This window comes from Pelophylax lessonae, assembly GCF_965119305.1.
Source record: "Pelophylax lessonae genome assembly, chromosome: 5".
NCBI lineage: Eukaryota > Metazoa > Chordata > Amphibia > Anura > Ranidae > Pelophylax > Pelophylax lessonae.
Window position 1 is genome coordinate 559046559 of NC_138772.1, and position 21665 is coordinate 559068223.

The following is a 21665-nucleotide window of genomic DNA, read 5'->3' on the forward strand; positions in this document are numbered from 1 at the left end:
TTGGGGTGAGGATGATGGGTTGGGATGATGATGATGATGGGTTGGGATGATGATGATGGGTTGGGATGATGATGATGGGTTGGGATGAGGATGATGGGTTGGGATGATGATGATGGGTTGGGATGATGATGATGATGATGGGTTGGGATGATGATGATGATGATGATGGGTTGGGTGATGATGATGGGTTGGGATGATGATGATGGGTTGGGGTGAGGATGATGGGTTGGGATGATGATGATGATGATGGGTTGGGATGATGATGATGATGATGGGTTGGGATGAGGATGATGGGTTGGGATGATGATGATGGGTTGGGATGAGGATGATGGGTTGGGAAGATGGGTTGGGATGAGGATGATGATGGGTTGGGATGATGATGATGATGATGGGTTGGGATGATGATGATGATGATGGGTTGGGATGAGGATGATGGGTTGGGATGATGATGATGGGTTGGGATGAGGATGATGGGTTGGGAAGATGGGTTGGGATGAGGATGATGATGGGTTGGGATGATGATGATGATGATGGGTTGGGATGATGATGATGGGTTGGGATGATGATGATGGGTTGGGGTGATGATGATGGGTTGGGATGATGATGATGATGGGTTGGGATGATGATGATGGGTTGGGATGAGGATGATGGGTTGGGATGAGGATGATGGGTTGGGATGATGATGATGATGATGATGATGGGTTGGGTGATGATGATGGGTTGGGTGATGATGATGGGTTGGGATGAGGATGATGGGTTGGGATGAGGATGATGGGTTGGGATGATGATGATGATGATGATGATGGGTTGGGATGATGATGATGGGTTGGGATGAGGATGATGGGTTGGGGTGAGGATGATGGGTTGGGTGAGGAGGAGGATGGGTTGGGATGATGATGATGTGTTGGGTGATGATGATGATGGGTTGGGATGAGGATGATGGGTTGGGATGATGATGATGGGTTGGGATGAGGAGGATGGGTTGGGATGATGATGATGATGGGTTGAGTGATGATGATGGGTTGGGATGAGGATGATGGGTTGGGGTGAGGATGATGGGTTGGGTGAGGAGGAGGATGGGTTGGGATGATGATGATGGGTTGGGTGATGATGATGGGTTGGGATGAGGATGATGGGTTGGGATGATGATGATGGGTTGGGATGAGGAGGATGGGTTGGGATGATGATGATGATGGGTTGGGTGATGATGATGGGTTGGGATGAGGATGATGGGTTGGGATGATGATGATGATGATGGGTTGGGATGATGATGATGATGATGGGTTGGGATGATGATGATGATGGGTTGGGATGAGGATGATGGGTTGGGATGATGATGATGGGTTGGGATGATGATGATGATGATGGGTTGGGATGATGATGATGATGATGATGATGGGTTGGGTGATGATGATGGGTTGGGATGATGATGATGGGTTGGGGTGAGGATGATGGGTTGGGATGATGATGATGATGATGGGTTGGGATGATGATGATGATGATGGGTTGGGATGAGGATGATGGGTTGGGATGAGGATGATGGGTTGGGATGATGATGATGGGTTGGGATGAGGATGATGGGTTGGGAAGATGGGTTGGGATGAGGATGATGATGATGGGTTGGGATGATGATGATGGGTTGGGATGATGATGATGGGTTGGGATGATGATGATGGGTTGGGATGATGATGATGGGTTGGGATGATGATGATGGGTTGGGATGAGGATGATGGGTTGGGATGAGGATGATGGGTTGGGATGAGGATGATGGGTTGGGATGAGGATGGGTTGGGTGAGGATGATGGAGAAGGTGCGGTCATACATTGCATGAATGGTGTGAGCGGTGGGGGAGGGGGGGTCACACATGTGGTGGGGGAGGGGGTCGGGTCACACATGTGGTGGGGGAGGGGGGGTCACACATGTGGTGGGGGAGGGGGTCGGGTCACACATGTGGTGGGGGAGGGGGTCGGGTCACACATGTGGTGGGGGAGGGGGTCGGGTCACACATGTGGTGGGGGGAGGGGGGGTCACACATGTGGTGGGGGAGGGGGTCGGGTCACACATGTGGTGGGGGAGGGGTCGGGTCACACATGTGGTGGGGGAGGGGGTCGGGTCACACATGTGGTGGGGGAGGGGTCGGGTCACACATGTGGTGGGGGAGGGGGGGTCACACATGTGGTGGGGGAGGGGGGGTCACACATGTGGTGGGGGAGGGGGGGGGTCACACATGTGGTGGGGGAGGGGGTCGGGTCACACATGTGGTGGGGGAGGGGGTCGGGTCACACATGTGGTGGGGGAGGGGGTCGGGTCACACATGTGGTGGGGGAGGGGGTCGGGTCACACATGTGGTGGGGGAGGGGGTCGGGTCACACATGTGGTGGGGGAGGGGGTCGGGTCACACATGTGGTGGGGGAGGGGGTCGGGTCACACATGTGGTGGGGGAGGGGGTCGGGTCACACATGTGGTGGGGGAGGGGGGGGGGTCACACATGTGGTGGGGGAGGGGATCCCCCTGAAATAAAAAAAGTGATATAATAGATGGGAAGCCCCGCCCCTGAGGAGCAGAAAGCTGGGGGGTGTGGTCAGTTCCTAGGAGGACACTGCCTCTCCATCTCCCTCAAACTCATTGGACAGAAGGTAAGATGGTGATTGGTTGGCCCCTGAGAAGGGGCGGGGTGATAGAGGCTCTCAGCACAATCTCCTCCAATACATAGACGGTAGAGTTTCGGGTCCATCTTCTGACACACCCTCTGCAGTATCACCCAATCACTGAGCTCCCGTTAGTGCGGGGGGGGGGGGGAGGTCTGACCGTCATACAGCCCGGGACCGCAACTTCTAGGTATAGAGGATCACTGTGTGTGATGGCCCCGCCCTCTCCCGGTCTCCATGGTGACAGGACGGTCAGACTCCTCCTCCCTGGAAGACGTAGGTCCCGCCCTCTCTCGGTCTCTATGGTGACAGTACGGTCGAACTCCTCCTCCCTGGTAGGCTTGGGCTCCGCCCTCTCCATGTCTCTATGGTGACAGGACGGTCAGACTCCTCCTCCCTGGTAGGTGTGGGCTCCGCCCTCTCCCGGTCTCTATGGTGACAGGAAGGTCAGACTCCTCCTCCCTGGAAGACGTAGGCCCCGCCCTCTCTCGGTCTCTATGGTGACTGTACGGTCGAACTCCTCCTCCCTGGTAGGTGTAGGGCCCGCCCTCTTCAAGTCTCTATGGTGACAGGAAGGTCAGACTCCTCCCCGGTAGGGGGCGCTCTCCTCATCTCTATCGCTCTCTAGGAATATTCTCATTCACTGAAGGGGGGCGGGACCTTAATCGGCGCTCCACCCATCACGGAAGAAGTTGATTGGCTGGCGGTGAGTTGCATGCCGGGAGGGGGCGGGCTTTACTGAGACTGCAGAATGGCCGGAGAAGAGGAGAAATCCGGGAGGGTGAGAGAGAGAGGGGGAGGGGAGAGCAAGAGACTTTCCATGTATATCAGAAACCCCCTACAATGTTCTCTGAGGGGTCCCCTTGTGGCGGTGTGAGGGATGAGGGGTCCCCTTGTGTCAGTGTGAGGGATGAGGGGTCCCCTTGTGGCTGTGTGAGGGATGAGGGGTCCCCTTGTGGCGGTGTGAGGGATGAGGGGTCCCCTTGTGGCTGTGTGAGGGATGAGGGCTCCCCTTGTGGCGGTGTGAGGAATGAGGGGTCCCCTTGTGACAGTGTGAGGGATGAGGGGTCCCCTTGTGGCGGTGTGAGGGATGAGGGGTCCCCTTGTGACAGTGTGAGGGATGAGGGGTCCCCTTGTGACAGTGTGAGGGATGAGGGGTCCCCTTGTGGCGGTGTGAGGGATGAGGGGTCCCCTTGTGGCTGTGTGAGGGATGAGGGGTCCCCTTGTGGGTGTGTGAGGGATGAGGGGTCCCCTTGTGGCTGTGTGAGGGATGAGGGGTCCCCTTGTGGCGGTGTGAGGGATGAGGGGTCCCCTTGTGGCGGTGTGAGGGATGAGGGGTCCCCTTGTGACAGTGTGAGGGATGAGGGGTCCCCTTGTGGCGGTGTGAGGGATGAGGGGTCCCCTTGTGGCTGTGTGAGGGATGAGGGGTCCCCTTGTGGGTGTGTGAGGGATGAGGGGTCCCCTTGTGGCTGTGTGAGGGATGAGGGGTCCCCTTGTGGCGGTGTGAGGGATGAGGGGTCCCCTTGTGGCTGTGTGAGGGATGAGGGGTCCCCTTGTGGCTGTGTGAGGGATGAGGGGTCCCCTTGTGTCAGTGTGAGGGATGAGGGGTCCCCTTGTGGCGGTGTGAGGGATGAGGGGTCCCCTTGTGACAGTGTGAGGGATGAGGGGTCCCCCTGTGGCAATGTGAGGGATGAGGGGTCCCCTTGTGGCAGTGTGAGGGATGAGGGGTCCCCTTGTGGGTGTGTGAGGGATGAGGGGTCCCCATGTGACAGTGTGAGGGATGAGGGGTCCCCCTGTGGCAATGTGAGAGATGAGGGGTCCCCTTGTGGCAGTGTGAGGGATGAGGGGTCCTCTTGTGTCAGTGTGAGGGATGAGGGGTCCCCTTGTGGCGGTGTGAGGGATGAGGGGTCCCCTTGTGGCTGTGTGAGGAATGAGGGGTCCCCTTGTGTCAGTGTGAGGGATGAGGGGTCCCCTTGTGGCGGTGTGAGGGATGAGGGGTCCCCTTGTGGGTGTGTGAGGGATGAGGGGTCCTCTTGTGTCAGTGTGAGGGATGAGGGGTCCCCTTGTGGCAGTGTGAGGAATGAGGGGTCCCCTTGTGTCAGTGTGAGGAATGAGGGGTCCCCTTGTGTCAGTGTGAGGGATGAGGGGTCCCCTTGTGTCAGTGTGAGGGATGAGGGGTCCCCTTGTGGGTGTGTGAGGGATGAGGGGTCCCCTTGTGACAGTGTGAGGGATGAGGGGTCCCCTTGTGGCTGTGTGAGGAATGAGGGGTCCCCTTGTGTCAGTGTGAGGGATGAGGGGTCCCCTTGTGGCGGTGTGAGGGATGAGGGGTCCCCTTGTGGGTGTGTGAGGGATGAGGGGTCCTCTTGTGTCAGTGTGAGGGATGAGGGCTTCCCTTGTGGCTGTGTGAGGGATGAGGGCTCCCCTTGTGGCGGTGTGAGGAATGAGGGGTCCCCTTGTGTCAGTGTGAGGGATGAGGGGTCCCCTTGTGTCAGTGTGAGGGATGAGGGGTCCCCTTGTGGCTGTGTGAGGGATGAGGGGTCCCCTTGTGACAGTGTGAGGGATGAGGGCTCCCCTTGTGGCTGTGTGAGGGATGAGGGGTCCCCTTGTGGCTGTGTGAGGGATGAGGGGTCCCCTTGTGACAGTGTGAGGGATGAAGGGTCCCCTTGTGGCTGTGTGAGGGATGAGGGGTCCCCTTGTGACAGTGTGAGGGATGAGGGGTCCCCTTGTGGCGGTGTGAGGGATGAGGGGTCCCCTTGTGACAGTGTGAGGGATGAAGGGTCCCCTTGTGGCTGTGTGAGGGTGAGGGGTCCCCTTGTGACAGTGTGAGGGATGAAGGGTCCCCTTGTGGCTGTGTGAGGGATGAGGGGTCCCCTTGTGACAGTGTGAGGGATGAAGGGTCCCCTTGTGGCTGTGTGAGGGATGAGGGGTCCCCTTGTGACAGTGTGAGGGATGAGGGGTCCCCTTGTGGCGGTGTGAGGGATGAGGGGTCCCCTTGTGACAGTGTGAGGGATGAAGGGTCCCCTTGTGGCTGTGTGAGGGATGAGGGGTCCCCTTGTGGCTGTGTGAGGGATGAGGGGGTCCCCTTGTGGCTGTGTGAGGGATGAGGGGTCCCCTTGTGGCGGTGTGAGGGATGAGGGGTCCCCATGTGGCAGTGTGAGGGATGAGGGGTCCCCATGTGACAGTGTGAGGGATGAGGGGTCCCCATGTGACAGTGTGAGGGATGAGGGGTCCCCCTGTGGCAATGTGAGGAATGAGGGGTCCCCTTGTGGCAGTGTGAGGGATGAGGGGTCCCCTTGTGTCAGTGTGAGGGATGAGGGGTCCCCTTGTGGCGGTGTGAGGGATGAGGGGTCCCCTTGTGGCTGTGTGAGGAATGAGGGGTCCCCTTGTGTCAGTGTGAGGGATGAGGGGTCCCCTTGTGGGTGTGTGAGGGATGAGGGGTCCCCTTGTGGGTGTGTGAGGGATGAGGGGTCCTCTTGTGTCAGTGTGAGGGATGAGGGGTCCCCTTGTGTCAGTGTGAGGAATGAGGGGTCCCCTTGTGTCAGTGTGAGGGATGAGGGGTCCCCTTGTGTCAGTGTGAGGGATGAGGGGTCCCCTTGTGGGTGTGTGAGGGATGAGGGGTCCCCTTGTGACAGTGTGAGGGATGAGGGGTCCCCTTGTGGCTGTGTGAGGAATGAGGGGTCCCCTTGTGTCAGTGTGAGGGATGAGGGGTCCCCTTGTGGGTGTGTGAGGGATGAGGGGTCCTCTTGTGTCAGTGTGAGGGATGAGGGCTTCCCTTGTGGCTGTGTGAGGGATGAGGGCTCCCCTTGTGGCAGTGTGAGGGATGAGGGGTCCCCTTGTGGCTGTGTGAGGGATGAGGGGTCCCCTTGTGACAGTGTGAGGGATGAGGGCTCCCCTTGTGGCTGTGTGAGGGATGAGGGGTCCCCTTGTGGCGGTGTGAGGGATGAGGGGTCCCCTTGTGACAGTGTGAGGGATGAAGGGTCCCCTTGTGGCTGTGTGAGGGATGAGGGGTCCCCTTGTGACAGTGTGAGGGATGAGGGGTCCCCTTGTGGCGGTGTGAGGGATGAGGGGTCCCCTTGTGACAGTGTGAGGGATGAAGGGTCCCCTTGTGGCTGTGTGAGGGATGAGGGGTCCCCTTGTGACAGTGTGAGGGATGAGGGGTCCCCTTGTGGCGGTGTGAGGGATGAGGGGTCCCCTTGTGACAGTGTGAGGGTGAGGGGTCCCCTTGTGGCTGTGTGAGGGATGAAGGGTCCCCTTGTGGCTGTGTGAGGGTGAGGGGTCCCCTTGTGACAGTGTGAGGGATGAAGGGTCCCCTTGTGGCTGTGTGAGGGTGAGGGGTCCCCTTGTGACAGTGTGAGGGATGAAGGGTCCCCTTGTGGCTGTGTGAGGGATGAGGGGTCCCCTTGTGGCTGTGTGAGGGATGACGGCTCCCCTTGTGGCGGTGTGAGGGATGAGGGGTCCCCTTGTGGCGGTGTGAGGGATGAGGGGTCCCCTTGTGGCGGTGTGAGGGATGAGGGGTCCCCTTGTGGCGGTGTGAGGGATGAGGGGTCCCCTTGTGGCGGTGTGAGGGATGAGGGGTCCCCTTGTGGCGGTGTGAGGGATGAGGGGTCCCCTTGTGACAGTGTGAGGGATGAGGGGTCCCCTTGTGACAGTGTGAGGGATGAGGGGTCCCCTTGTGGCGGTGTGAGGGATGAGGGGTCCCCTTGTGGCGGTGTGAGGGATGAGGGGTCCCCTTGTGGCGGTGTGAGGGATGAGGGGTCCCCTTGTGGCGGTGTGAGGGATGAGGGGTCCCCTTGTGGCGGTGTGAGGGATGAGGGGTCCCCTTGTGACAGTGTGAGGGATGAGGGGTCCCCTTGTGACAGTGTGAGGGTGAGGGGTCCCCTTGTGGCTGTGTGAGGGATGAAGGGTCCCCTTGTGGCTGTGTGAGGGTGAGGGGTCCCCTTGTGACAGTGTGAGGGATGAAGGGTCCCCTTGTGGCTGTGTGAGGGTGAGGGGTCCCCTTGTGACAGTGTGAGGGATGAAGGGTCCCCTTGTGGCTGTGTGAGGGATGAGGGGTCCCCTTGTGGCTGTGTGAGGGATGACGGCTCCCCTTGTGGCGGTGTGAGGGATGAGGGGTCCCCTTGTGGCGGTGTGAGGGATGAGGGGTCCCCTTGTGGCGGTGTGAGGGATGAGGGGTCCCCTTGTGGCGGTGTGAGGGATGAGGGGTCCCCTTGTGACAGTGTGAGGGATGAGGGGTCCCCTTGTGGCTGTGTGAGGGATGAAGGGTCCCCTTGTGGCTGTGTGAGGGTGAGGGGTCCCCTTGTGACAGTGTGAGGGATGAAGGGTCCCCTTGTGGCTGTGTGAGGGTGAGGGGTCCCCTTGTGACAGTGTGAGGGATGAAGGGTCCCCTTGTGGCTGTGTGAGGGATGAGGGGTCCCCTTGTGGCTGTGTGAGGGATGACGGCTCCCCTTGTGGCGGTGTGAGGGATGAGGGGTCCCCTTGTGGCGGTGTGAGGGATGAGGGGTCCCCTTGTGGCTGTGTGAGGGATGAGGGGTCCCCTTGTGACAGTGTGAGGGATGAGGGGTCCCCTTGTGGCTGTGTGAGGGATGAGGGGCCCCCTTGTGGCGGTGTGAGGGATGACGGCTCCCCCTGTGGCGGTGTGAGGGATAACGGGTGTTTCTCTTTCTCTTCTCAGCAGGCTGTCCCGACGTTTGAAGAGGTGGCGGTTTATTTCTCTCGCAGTGAATGGATGACTCTAAGCTCCTCCCAGCGGGATCTGTACTGGAGCGTCATGAGGGAGAACTACCAATCCATTCTTTCCACAGGTAAGAAGCTCCGCCCACTGCGCTGTGTCTGTGGTCAGGCTGTGAGTCCAGGAATGTGATGCGGAATCGCTCTCCTTTGTGTCCCTCTCTTGTCCAATGAGAGCTCTTCCTCCAGGGATTGTCATTTATGTCACCACACCCAGAAGCTGCGTCTTTCCTCTCCTGCAGATGTCACAATTAGATACAAAAACCATTTACCAATGAGAGGAGTGCTTCTATCACCAGCTGATGGGCGCAGGACCCCGGCGATCGCCGAGTCCCCCACACACAACGGATCGCTGCTCCCGGAACCGGATGGGGTATCGCATGATTCACCTCCAAGATGGTCTGAGACCAGCCCAGGACCTCCACATCCATCATCTTCATCTCCAAGATGGTCTGAGACCAGCCCGGGACCTTCACATCCATCATCTTCACCTCCAAGATGGTCTGAGACCAGCCCAGGACCTCCACATCCATCATCTTCATCTCCAAGATGGTCTGAGACCAGCCCGGGACCTTCACATCCAGCATCTTCACCTCCAAGATGGTCTGAGACCAGCCCAGGACCTCCACATCCAGCATCTTCACCTCCAAGATGGTCTGAGACCAGCCCAGGACCTCCACATCCATCATCTTCATCTCCAAGATGGTCTGAGACCAGCCCAGGACCTTCACATCCAGCATCTTCACCTCCAAGATGGTCTGAGACCAGCCCAGGACCTTCACATCCAGCATCTTCACCTCCAAGATGGTCTGAGTCCAGCCCGGGACCTTCACATCCAGCATCTTCACCTCCAAGATGGTCTGAGACCAGCCCAGGACCTCCATATCCAGCATCTTCACCTCCAAGATGGTCTGAGACCAGCCCAGGACCTTCACATCCAGCATCTTCACCTCCAAGATGGTCTGAGACCGGCCCAGGACCTTCACATCCAGCATCTTCACCTCCAAGATCGTCTGAGACCAGCCCAGGACCTTCACATCCAGCATCTTCACCTCCAAGATGGTCTGAGACCAGCCCAGGACCTCCACATCCATCATCTTCATCTCCAAGATGGTCTGAGACCAGCCCGGGACCTTCACATCCAGCATCTTCACCTCCAAGATGGTCTGAGACCAGCCCAGGACCTCCACATCCATCATCTTCATCTCCAAGATGGTCTGAGACCAGCCCAGGACCTTCACATCCAGCATCTTCACCTCCAAGATGGTCTGAGACCAGCCCAGGACCTTCACATCCAGCATCTTCACCTCCAAGATGGTCTGAGTCCAGCCCGGGACCTTCACATCCAGCATCTTCACCTCCAAGATGGTCTGAGACCAGCCCAGGACCTCCATATCCAGCATCTTCACCTCCAAGATGGTCTGAGACCAGCCCAGGACCTTCACATCCAGCATCTTCACCTCCAAGATGGTCTGAGACCGGCCCAGGACCTTCACATCCAGCATCTTCACCTCCAAGATCGTCTGAGACCAGCCCAGGACCTTCACATCCAGCATCTTCACCTCCAAGATGGTCTGAGACCAGCCCAGGACCTCCACATCCATCATCTTCATCTCCAAGATGGTCTGAGACCAGCCCAGGACCTTCACATCCAGCATCTTCACCTCCAAGATGGTCTGAGACCGGCCCAGGACCTTCACATCCAGCATCTTCATCTCCAAGATGGTCTGAGACCAGCCCAGGACCTTCACATCCAGCATCTTCACCTCCAAGATGGTCTGAGACCGGCCCAGGACCTTCACATCCAGCATCTTCACCTCCAAGATGGTCTGAGACCAGCCCAGGACCTTCACATCCAGCATCTTCACCTCCAAGATGGTCTGAGACCGGCCCAGGACCTTCACATCCAGCATCTTCACCTCCAAGATGGTCTGAGACCAGCCCAGGACCTTCACATCCAGCATCTTCACCTCCAAGATGGTCTGAGACCAGCCCAGGACCTCCACATCCATCATCTTCATCTCCAAGATGGTCTGAGACCAGCCCAGGACCTTCACATCCAGCATCTTCACCTCCAAGATGGTCTGAGACCGGCCCAGGACCTTCACATCCAGCATCTTCACCTCCAAGATGGTCTGAGTCCAGCCCGGGACCTTCACATCCAGCATCTTCACCTCCAAGATGGTCTGAGTCCAGCCCGGGACCTTCACATCCAGCATCTTCACCTCCAAGATGGTCTGAGACCAGCCCAGGACCTCCACATCCATCATCTTCACCTCCAAGATGGTCTGAGACCGGCCCAGGACCTTCACATCCAGCATCTTCACCTCCAAGATGGTCTGAGACCGGCCCAGGACCTTCACATCCAGCATCTTCACCTCCAAGATGGTCTGAGACCAGCCCGGGACCTTCACATCCAGCATCTTCACCTCCAAGATGGTCTGAGACCAGCCCAGGACCTTCACATCCAGCATCTTCACCTCCAAGATGGTCTGAGACCAGCCCAGGACCTTCACATCCAGCATCTTCACCTCCAAGATGGTCTGAGTCCAGCCCGGGACCTTCACATCCAGCATCTTCACCTCCAAGATGGTCTGAGACCAGCCCAGGACCTCCATATCCAGCATCTTCACCTCCAAGATGGTCTGAGACCAGCCCAGGACCTTCACATCCAGCATCTTCACCTCCAAGATGGTCTGAGACCGGCCCAGGACCTTCACATCCAGCATCTTCACCTCCAAGATCGTCTGAGACCAGCCCAGGACCTTCACATCCAGCATCTTCACCTCCAAGATGGTCTGAGACCAGCCCAGGACCTCCACATCCATCATCTTCATCTCCAAGATGGTCTGAGACCAGCCCAGGACCTTCACATCCAGCATCTTCACCTCCAAGATGGTCTGAGACCGGCCCAGGACCTTCACATCCAGCATCTTCATCTCCAAGATCGTCTGAGACCAGCCCAGGACCTTCACATCCAGCATCTTCACCTCCAAGATGGTCTGAGACCAGCCCAGGACCTTCACATCCAGCATCTTCACCTCCAAGATGGTCTGAGACCGGCCCAGGACCTTCACATCCAGCATCTTCATCTCCAAGATGGTCTGAGACCAGCCCAGGACCTTCACATCCAGCATCTTCACCTCCAAGATGGTCTGAGACCGGCCCAGGACCTTCACATCCAGCATCTTCACCTCCAAGATGGTCTGAGACCAGCCCAGGACCTTCACATCCAGCATCTTCACCTCCAAGATGGTCTGAGACCGGCCCAGGACCTTCACATCCAGCATCTTCACCTCCAAGATGGTCTGAGACCAGCCCAGGACCTTCACATCCAGCATCTTCACCTCCAAGATGGTCTGAGACCAGCCCAGGACCTCCACATCCATCATCTTCATCTCCAAGATGGTCTGAGACCAGCCCAGGACCTTCACATCCAGCATCTTCACCTCCAAGATGGTCTGAGACCGGCCCAGGACCTTCACATCCAGCATCTTCACCTCCAAGATGGTCTGAGTCCAGCCCGGGACCTTCACATCCAGCATCTTCATCTCCAAGATGGTTTAAGACCGGCCCAGGACCTTCACATCCAGCATCTTCACCTCCAAGATGGTCTGAGACCGGCCCAGGACCTTCACATCCAGCATCTTCATCTCCAAGATGGTTTAAGACCGGCCCAGGACCTTCACATCCAGCATCTTCACCTCCAAGATGGTCTGAGACCGGCCCAGGACCTTCACATCCAGCATCTTCACCTCCAAGATGGTCTGAGACCGGCCCAGGACCTTCACATCCAGCATCTTCATCTCCAAGATGGTTTAAGACCGGCCCAGGACCTTCACATCCAGCATCTTCACCTCCAAGATGGTCTGAGACCGGCCCAGGACCTTCACATCCAGCATCTTCACCTCCAAGATGGTCTGAGACCGGCCCAGGACCTTCACATCCAGCATCTTCACCTCCAAGATCGTCTGAGACCAGCCCAGGACCTCCACATCCAGCATCTTCACCTCCAAGATGGTCTGAGACCAGCCCAGGACCTTCACATCCAGCATCTTCACCTCCAAGATGGTCTGAGACCAGCCCAGGACCTTCACATCCAGCATCTTCACCTCCAAGATGGTCTGAGACCGGCCCAGGACCTTCACATCCAGCATCTTCACCTCCAAGATGGTCTGAGACCAGCCCAGGACCTTCACATCCAGCATCTTCACCTCCAAGATGGTCTGAGACCGGCCCAGGACCTTCACATCCAGCATCTTCATCTCCAAGATGGTTTAAGACCAGCCCAGGACCTTCACATCCAGCATCTTCACCTCCAAGATGGTCTGAGACCGGCCCAGGACCTTCACATCCAGCATCTTCACCTCCAAGATGGTCTGAGACCAGCCCAGGACCTTCACATCCAGCATCTTCACCTCCAAGATGGTCTGAGACCGGCCCAGGACCTTCACATCCAGCATCTTCATCTCCAAGATGGTTTAAGACCAGCCACCCGGACAGCTGCTGTAACAATCGGTTTGAATAACCAAAGAATTTCTGCACAAACTGTCAGATATCGTCTCAGGGAAGCTCATCTGCATTCTCGTCATCCTCATCGGGGTCTCCACCTGACTGCGGTTCCTCGGCGTTACCGACTTGAGTGGACAAACGCTCCCATTGGATGGCGTCCGGCACTTTGGAGAGATCTTCTCTTCACGGATGAATCCCGGTTTTCACTGTACAGGGCAGATGGCAGACAGTGTGTATGGTGGCGGTGGGGTTATGGTATGGGCAGGCGTATGTTGTGGATGGAGTGGCCCATGGTGGGGGTGGGGTTATGGTATGGGCAGGCGTATGTTGTGGATGAAGTGGTCCATGGTGGGGGTGGGGTTATGGTATGGGCAGGCGTATGGTTGGATGGAGTGGCCCATGGTGGGGTTATGGTATGGGCAGGCGTATGTTGTGAATGGAGTGATCCATGGTGGGGGTGGGGTTATGGTATGGGCAGGCGTATGTTGTGAATGGAGTGATCCATGGTGGGGGTGGGGTTATGGTATGGGCAGGCGTATGTTGTGAATGGAGTGATCCATGGTGGGGGTGGGGTTATGGTATGGGCAGGTGTGCGTTGTGGATGAAGTGGCCCATGGTGGGGTTATGGTATGGGCAGGCGTATGTTGTGAATGGAGTGATCCATGGTGGGGGTGGGGTTATGGTATGGGCAGGCGTATGTTGTGAATGGAGTGATCCATGGTGGGGGTGGGGTTATGGTATGGGCAGGCGTACGTTATGGACAATGAACACAGGTGCATTTTATCAATGCCATTTTGAATGCACAGAGATACGGTGAGGAGATCCTGAGGCCCATTGTTGTGCCATTCATCCACCACCATCACCTCATGTTGCACCATGATAATGCGCGGCCCCATGGTGCAAGGATCTGTACACAATTCCTGGAAGCTGAAAACATCGCAGTTCTTGCATGGCCAGCATACTCACCGGACATATCACCCATTCAGCATGTTTGGGATGCTCTGGATCGGCGTATACGACAGCGTGTTCCAGGTCCTGCCAATATCCAGCAACTTCACACAGCCATTGAAGAGGAGAGGACCAACATTCCACAGGAACCAATCACCAACCTGATCAACTCTATGCCAAGGAGATGGGTTGCACTGCGTGAGGCAAATGGTGGTCACACCAGATACTGACTGGTTTTCTGGACCCCCCTAATACAGTAAAACTGCACATTTTAGAGTGGCCTTTTATTGTGGTCAGCCTAAGGCACACCTGTGCAATAATCACGCTGTGCAATCAGCATCTTGATATGCCACACCTGTGAGGTGGACGGATTATCTCGGCAAAGGAGAAGTGATCACTAACACAGATTTGGGAACAATATTAGAGAGAAATCGGCCTTTTGTGTACATAGAAAAGGTCTTGGAGCTCACGAAAAATGGGGGCAAAAACAAAAGTGTTGCATTTTTTATTATTTTGTTCAGTGTACATGACAGCTGTGCTTAGTATTGTGATGCTGTGATTGGCCCACAGCTATCACATGGTACCTGGGCAAATCCCAGCATCCTGTACCATGTGATAGCTGTGGGCCAATAACACAATAGTGGGCACAGCTGGTATGAATGAAACCCCTTCAAAACATTGCGGTTACAGTGATCATCATGTAACCTCGAGGGCTCAGTTAGGTGGAGGGGATCCTTTTTCAGCCCATGTGGTGTACACCAGTGGTCCTCAACCCTGGCCTACAGGGCCCACTAACAGGCCAGATTTTCAAGATAACTGAAATACATCCCAGGTGATATCATTTGCTGCTCAGTGATTGCAGTACTCTAGTCTGCATCTCCCCAAGGTAATACCTAAAATCTGGCCTGTTAGTGGGCCCTGTAGGCCAGGGTTGAGGACCACTGGTGTACAGGATGAGGGGTTTCTCTGAGATTGTTGCTTCATGACCTGTTGATAAAGCTTGATATCTGGAGTATTATATGATCAGTGGCATTAGCTGTGATATTTTGTTTTCTTCTTTGTATAATTGTTTGTTTCCTTTCTTCTTTTTTTTTTGTGATTGTAAAATCTTTTCCATAAACGCACTTCCCACGTTTTTCCCGTCCTGAGAAGAACAAGAGGGCGCTTCAAAGTGCAGCAGAAAACAAGGTTGTTTTTTTCTATTGCACTTAGAAGCACCCTCTTGTGGTGTTCTCTAGTATTTCCTTCTGTCTGTGGGGGAGCTGCTCTAAGGACATTTTGGGATAAGTGTATGGACTAGGGCTGCCACGAAGCGTCGACGTAGTCGTCTACAAAAAATCGTCGACGCGTCAACGCGTGACGTCACACTCCCCCCTGGCCGGCCGCAGCGCCGCTTGAAGCATTGCCGGCCGGGTGAAATCCGGCCGGCTTGTAATGGTCTGTACTAGGTGGGAGGGCTTACTGAGGGGTCTGCACTGGGAGGGGGGCTTACTGAGGGGTCTGTACTGGGAGGGGGGCTTACTAAGTGGTCTGTACTAGGTGGGAGGGCTTACTGAGGGGTCTGTACTGGGAGGGGGGGGCTTACTAAGTGGTCTGTACTGGGAGGGGGTTTACTGTGGGGTCTGTACTGGGAGGGGGGGCTTACTAAGTGGTCTGTACTAGGTGGGAGGGCTTACTGAGGGGTCTGTACTGGGAGGGGGGCTTACTAAGTGGTCTGTACTAGGTGGAAGGGCTTACTGTGGGGTCTGTACTGGGAGGGGGGGGGCTTACTGTGGGGTCTGTACTGGGAGGGGGCTTACTGTGGGGTCTGTACTGGGAGGGGGCTTACTGTGGGGTCTGTACTGGGAGGGGGCTTACTGAGGGGTCTGTACTGGGAGGGGGGCTTACTAAGTGGTCTGTACTGGGTGGAAGGGCTTACTGAGGGGTCTGTACTGGGAGGGGGGCTTACTAAGTGGTCTGTACTAGGTGGGAGGGCTTACTGAGGGGTCTGTACTGGGAGGGGGGCTTACTAAGTGGTCTGTACTAGGTGGGAGGGCTTACTGAGGGGTCTGTACTGGGAGGGGGGCTTACTAAGTGGTCTGTACTAGGTGGGAGGGCTTACTGAGGGGTCTGCACTGGGAGGGGGGCTTACTGAGGGGTCTGTACTGGGAGGGGGGCTTACTAAGTGGTCTGTACTAGGTGGGAGGGCTTACTGAGGGGTCTATACTGGGAGGGGGGGGCTTACTAAGTGGTCTGTACTGGGAGGGGGTTTACTGTGGGGTCTGTACTGGGAGGGGGGGCTTACTAAGTGGTCTGTACTAGGTGGGAGGGCTTACTGAGGGGTCTGTACTGGGAGGGGGCTTACTAAGTGGTCTGTACTAGGTGGAAGGGCTTACTGTGGGGTCTGTACTGGGAGGGGGGGGGCTTACTGTGGGGTCTGTACTGGGAGGGGGCTTACTGTGGGGTCTGTACTGGGAGGGGGCTTACTGTGGGGTCTGTACTGGGAGGGGGCTTACTGAGGGGTCTGTACTGGGAGGGGGGCTTACTAAGTGGTCTGTACTGGGTGGAAGGGCTTACTGAGGGGTCTGTACTGGGAGGGGGGCTTACTAAGTGGTCTGTACTAGGTGGGAGGGCTTACTGAGGGGTCTGTACTGGGAGGGGGGCTTACTAAGTGGTCTGTACTAGGTGGGAGGGCTTACTGTGGGGTCTGTACTGGGAGGGGGGCTTACTAAGTGGTCTGTACTAGGTGGGAGGGCTTACTGTGGGGTCTGTACTGGGAGGGGGGCTTACTAAGTGGTCTGTACTGGGAGGGGGCTTACTGTGGGGTCTGTACTGGGAGGGGGCTTACTGTGGGGTCTGTACTGGGAGGGGGCTTACTGAGGGGTCTGTACTGGGAGGGGGGCTTACTAAGTGGTCTGTACTGGGTGGAAGGGCTTACTGAGGGGTCTGTACTGGGAGGGGGGCTTACTAAGTGGTCTGTACTAGGTGGAAGGGCTTACTGAGGGGTCTGTACTGGGAGGGGGGCTTACTAAGTGGTCTGTACTGGGTGGAAGGGCTTACTGAGGGGTCTGTACTGGGAGGGGGGCTTACTAAGTGGTCTGTACTAGGTGGGAGGGCTTACTGAGGGGTCTGTACTGGGAGGGGGGCTTACTAAGTGGTCTGTACTGGGTGGAAGGGCTTACTGAGGGGTCTGTACTGGGAGGAAGGGCTTACTGAGGGGTCTGTACTAGGTGGGAGGGCTTACTGAGGGGTCTGTACTGGGAGGGGGGGGGGGCTTACTAAGTGGTCTATACTAGGTGGAAGGGCTTACTGTGGGGTCTGTACTGGGAGGGGGGGGGCTTACTGTGGGGTCTGTACTGGGAGGGGGCTTACTGTGGGGTCTGTACTGGGAGGGGGCTTACTGTGGGGTCTGTACTGGGAGGGGGCTTACTGAGGGGTCTGTACTGGGAGGGGGGCTTACTAAGTGGTCTGTACTGGGTGGAAGGGCTTACTGAGGGGTCTGTACTGGGAGGGGGGCTTACTAAGTGGTCTGTACTAGGTGGGAGGGCTTACTGAGGGGTCTGTACTGGGAGGGGGGCTTACTAAGTGGTCTGTACTAGGTGGGAGGGCTTACTGTGGGGTCTGTACTGGGAGGGGGGCTTACTAAGTGGTCTGTACTAGGTGGGAGGGCTTACTGTGGGGTCTGTACTGGGAGGGGGGCTTACTAAGTGGTCTGTACTGGGAGGGGGCTTACTGTGGGGTCTGTACTGGGAGGGGGCTTACTGTGGGGTCTGTACTGGGAGGGGGCTTACTGAGGGGTCTGTACTGGGAGGGGGGCTTACTAAGTGGTCTGTACTGGGTGGAAGGGCTTACTGAGGGGTCTGTACTGGGAGGGGGGCTTACTAAGTGGTCTGTACTAGGTGGGAGGGCTTACTGAGGGGTCTGTACTGGGAGGGGGGCTTACTAAGTGGTCTGTACTGGGTGGAAGGGCTTACTGAGGGGTCTGTACTGGGAGGAAGGGCTTACTGAGGGGTCTGTACTAGGTGGGAGGGCTTACTGAGGGGTCTGTACTGGGAGGGGGGGGGGGCTTACTAAGTGGTCTATACTAGGTGGGAGGGCTTACTGAGGGGTCTGTATTAATTACAGGATTAATTAGCTAATCAAAAAAACACTCAATTAAGCAAAAAAAAAATAAAATAAAAATAATCGTTAGATTAGTTGACTAATCGTAAAAATAATCGGTAGATTAGTCGACAGACAAATTAATCGTTAGTTTCAGCCCTAGTATGGACATGTTCCTTACTACATTTGGCTGCTATGAACCTGGGGCCTACTAGTGGTTTTTGAGCAATGACAACAAATTACGACTTTTCCCATCCTGAACCTCTCTGGTCCTTCTCTCGCAGGTTGTCCCATACAGAAGCCAGAAATTCTCTCTCGACTAGAAGATGGCAGAGAGCCCTGGTTGACGGACGATCAGGAGAAGAGCGATGACGTCGCTGGTCTGGGTGAGGAAAATTTTCTTGGGTGTCACCGGACTTCATATAGATGGGCAAAAAGTACACTTTGCCATCGCTGGTGTGTCCTACTGTGGTGGTTGGAGGAACGCCGCTGTTCTCCACTGTGAGCAATGCGGGTTATTCTATAAACTTATACTGAGACGCAACCCAGCAGAGTTACCGTAGACCCCGCTTACCAGCACCGTGTGGAGAACCTGCAATCCTCTTAGCAGGTCTTCTGCCCCCACCACAGTAGTGAAATCCACCGACTTGAAATACGAGGACTGCTTGGAGAAGGGGTGTCCAACCTTTAACCACTTAAGCCCCGGAGGATTTGGCTGCTCAAAGACCAGGCCCTATTTTGTGATTCGGCACTGCGTGACTTTAACAGACAATTGCGCGGTCGTGCGATGCTGTAGCCAAATTAAATTGACGTCCTTTTCTTTCCCACAAACAGAGCTTTATTTTGGTGGTATTTGATCACCTGTGCGATTTTTACTTTTTGCGCTATAAACAAAAAAAGAGCGACAATTCTGGAAAAATAACAATATTTTTTTATATGAAATTCCCTTAAAAAAATGTAAAAATCAAATTTTTTTTAACATTTTAGGCCAATTTGTTTTCTGCTACATATTTTTGGTAAAAAAAATCGCAATAAGCGTATTTTGATTGGTTTGCGCAAAAGTTATTGTGTTTACTAACAAAGGGAAAGATTTATGTCATTTTTATTGCTTTTTTTTTTCTTTGGTGGCAATCTGCGTGTTTTTTTTTTTTTTTTGCGGGACTGCGACATTGCGGCGGACAGATCGGACCCCGACTAACATTTTTGACACTTTTGGGGTTACCAGTGACATTACTACAGTAATCAGTGCTACAAATATGCACTGTTACTGTAAAAATGACACTGGCAGGGAAGGGGTTAACTTTATTAGTGATCAAGGGGTTAAATGTATCCCTAGGGGCGTGATTCTAACTGGGGGGGGGCGTGGCTAGTGATGTAACCACAGAGACATATGATCCTACATAGCAGGATCGTATGATCTCTGCAGTTACATCAGGGATAATGACAGTTGGTTGTGTTTACATCAGCCGCCTGCCTTTCTCCCTCTCCAGCGGGAGATCGCAAGTGACCGGCGGACATCGGAGCTGCCGGTCACTCCTGCAGGGATGTGAGGGAACAAGCGGGGGCGCGCCTCCGGCGGCCCGCGCTCGCCCCCTAGAGGCTCATGGGCTAGCGACGTACCGGTACTAGGGATGCACCGATCCGATATTCGGATCGGATATCGGCGCCGATATGGCCATTTTAGATCAGGGGATCGGTAACATTGACCGATCCACTGGCCGATCCGGTCTTTGCTTAGTAACAGCTCAGCCATCCCTTACTAGGTGTAGTAGTATGGGATGGGAGCCGCTACTTCCTGTATAGGTGCGGCTCACAGGCGGACTGATATCAGATGCCCTCCGCCTGTGAATGGAGGAGCCGTACACATGAAGCAGCGGCTTTGCTCTGTACTGCAGTTCCTTGCTTTATGTGTAGCTCCAGATCGATTCCGGTATCAGTATCGGCGATTTCACAACGCCAGATATCGGTATCGGGTCCAAAAAAGTAGGATCGGTGCATCCCTAACCGGTACGTTGCTTTGCCCAGGAGAGCCTGACTTCCGCCGTATATGTACTTGCGGCGGTCGGCAAGTGGTTAAGTCAAGGCACCCTTTACAATTGTGCACAATCCCAGGGCACAGCAGTCTGAGGGCTCGTTCAGACCAGGAGGTGCACGCACGCTTTGTACGTTCACGCGCGTCGCATTTTCTAACCACTTGCCTCCAAATCCTGTAGCTAGGATGTCATGGGACTTGTGGTTGTACCGGGATGGTGTCTACAGCTGCAGGCATCACCCCGGTACAGTTTTTTGGAGCGGACGGTCGGCTCTCTTGTAAAAGCCATTAGAGTGGCTAACTGGCCACCTAATGGCTATTGCATGCAGCGGGAAGGGACATTCTCCCCCTGGGAGACCCAAGCAACCAGCCAGCACGTCCGCCAACAAAGCTGGAATCGGCTTTGATGGGATGTCTGTATTGGTAACCCGGAAGCAATGCCATGACAACACTTCTAATTTATCCGGATGTTTTTAGCGCCATTTTCAAATAATGACGCATTCAAAAATGCTAATCTTGGTGTTTTTAATGCTTTTAAGTGCAGAGGAAGGATTCGGGGTCAATCAATCCTTGTACAGTCTGATTACATAGCAATCTTTGTGTTAACTCCTATGTACAGAGAGGAAAAGAGAGCACAGCCTGCACCTCTTTCAGCTCTCTCCTTCTATCTGCTGCGATCTGTACTATTGCCAATTAAACAAAAAGCTCTGGGGGCCGCCCACCGGCGTCCTATCAATAGACAATAGAAATGCATTTCGAAGTAAAGAAACTTCTTTCTCAGGGGTAGATCTGACATCTGTACCCCTGAGGAAGACGTTTCTTAACTGGGTATCTCTCACTGTTTAGGCTGACAACCACATGTATTATGTATATCATGTAATGAACTGTTTGGATATTTTAATAATACTTTCACAAATGTTGATATTTATTCAATAAAAATTTACTTTTTTCAATACTATTTTTGTAATTTGAGTGCCTTAAAAGTCCCACGACAAGGGGAAAATCTTTCTTTTCTACCAATTAAGGGATGTGGCACCGTCATCAGATCACTCATTGAGAGCAATCTGTTTCTAGTATCAATCGACAATGTTATTGGCTGCTAAGGACATGTTGGAAGGCCCGCACAGCTTTCTGTTTTGTTGGCAATAGTAACGATAGCAGCAGGGAGGAGGTGTGGGCTGCGCTTTTTTCTCTACACAGCAAGAGGGAGGAGGTGCGGGCTGCGCTCTCTCTTCCTCTCTACACAGCAGCAGGGAGGAGGTGCGGGCTGCGCTTTCTTCCTCTCTACACAGCAGCAGGGAGGAGGTGCGAGCTGTGCTTTCTTCCTCTCTACACAGCAGCAGGGAGGAGGTGCGAGCTGCGCTTTCTTCCTCTCTACACAGCAGCAGGGAGGAGGTGCGGGCTGCGCTTTCTTCCTCTCTACACAGCAGCAGGGAGGAGGTGCGGGCTGTGCTTTCTTCCTCTCTACACAGCAGCAGGGAGGAGGTGCGGGCTGCGCTCTCTTCCTCTCTACACAGCAGCAGGGAGGAGGTGCGGGCTGTGCTTTCTTCCTCTCTACACAGCAGCAGGGAGGAGGTGCGGGCTGTGCTTTCTTCCTCTCTACACAGCAGCAGGGAGGAGGTGCGGGCTGCGCTTTCTTCCTCTCTACACAGCAGCAGGGAGGAGGTGCGGGCTGCGCTTTCTTCCTCTCTACACAGCAGCAGGGAGGAGGTGCGGGC

The 21665-nt window shown here is 55.3% G+C and overlaps 1 protein-coding gene across 1 annotated transcript in view; it reads left to right on the forward strand.

The window, feature by feature from the left end:
- Positions 1–3360: 3360 nt before the first annotated feature.
- The window catches only part of LOC309556210 (uncharacterized protein), a 29239-nt gene continuing 10934 nt past the window's right edge, over positions 3361–21665 (forward strand). Inside the window, exons 1-3 of the mRNA XM_082258612.1 lie at positions 3361–3429; positions 8323–8449; positions 18200–18301. Of these exons, the coding sequence (XP_082114738.1) occupies positions 3400–3429; positions 8323–8449; positions 18200–18301 (259 nt within the window). The 5' untranslated portion in view covers positions 3361–3399. The remainder of the gene's footprint in view (positions 3430–8322; positions 8450–18199; positions 18302–21665) is intronic.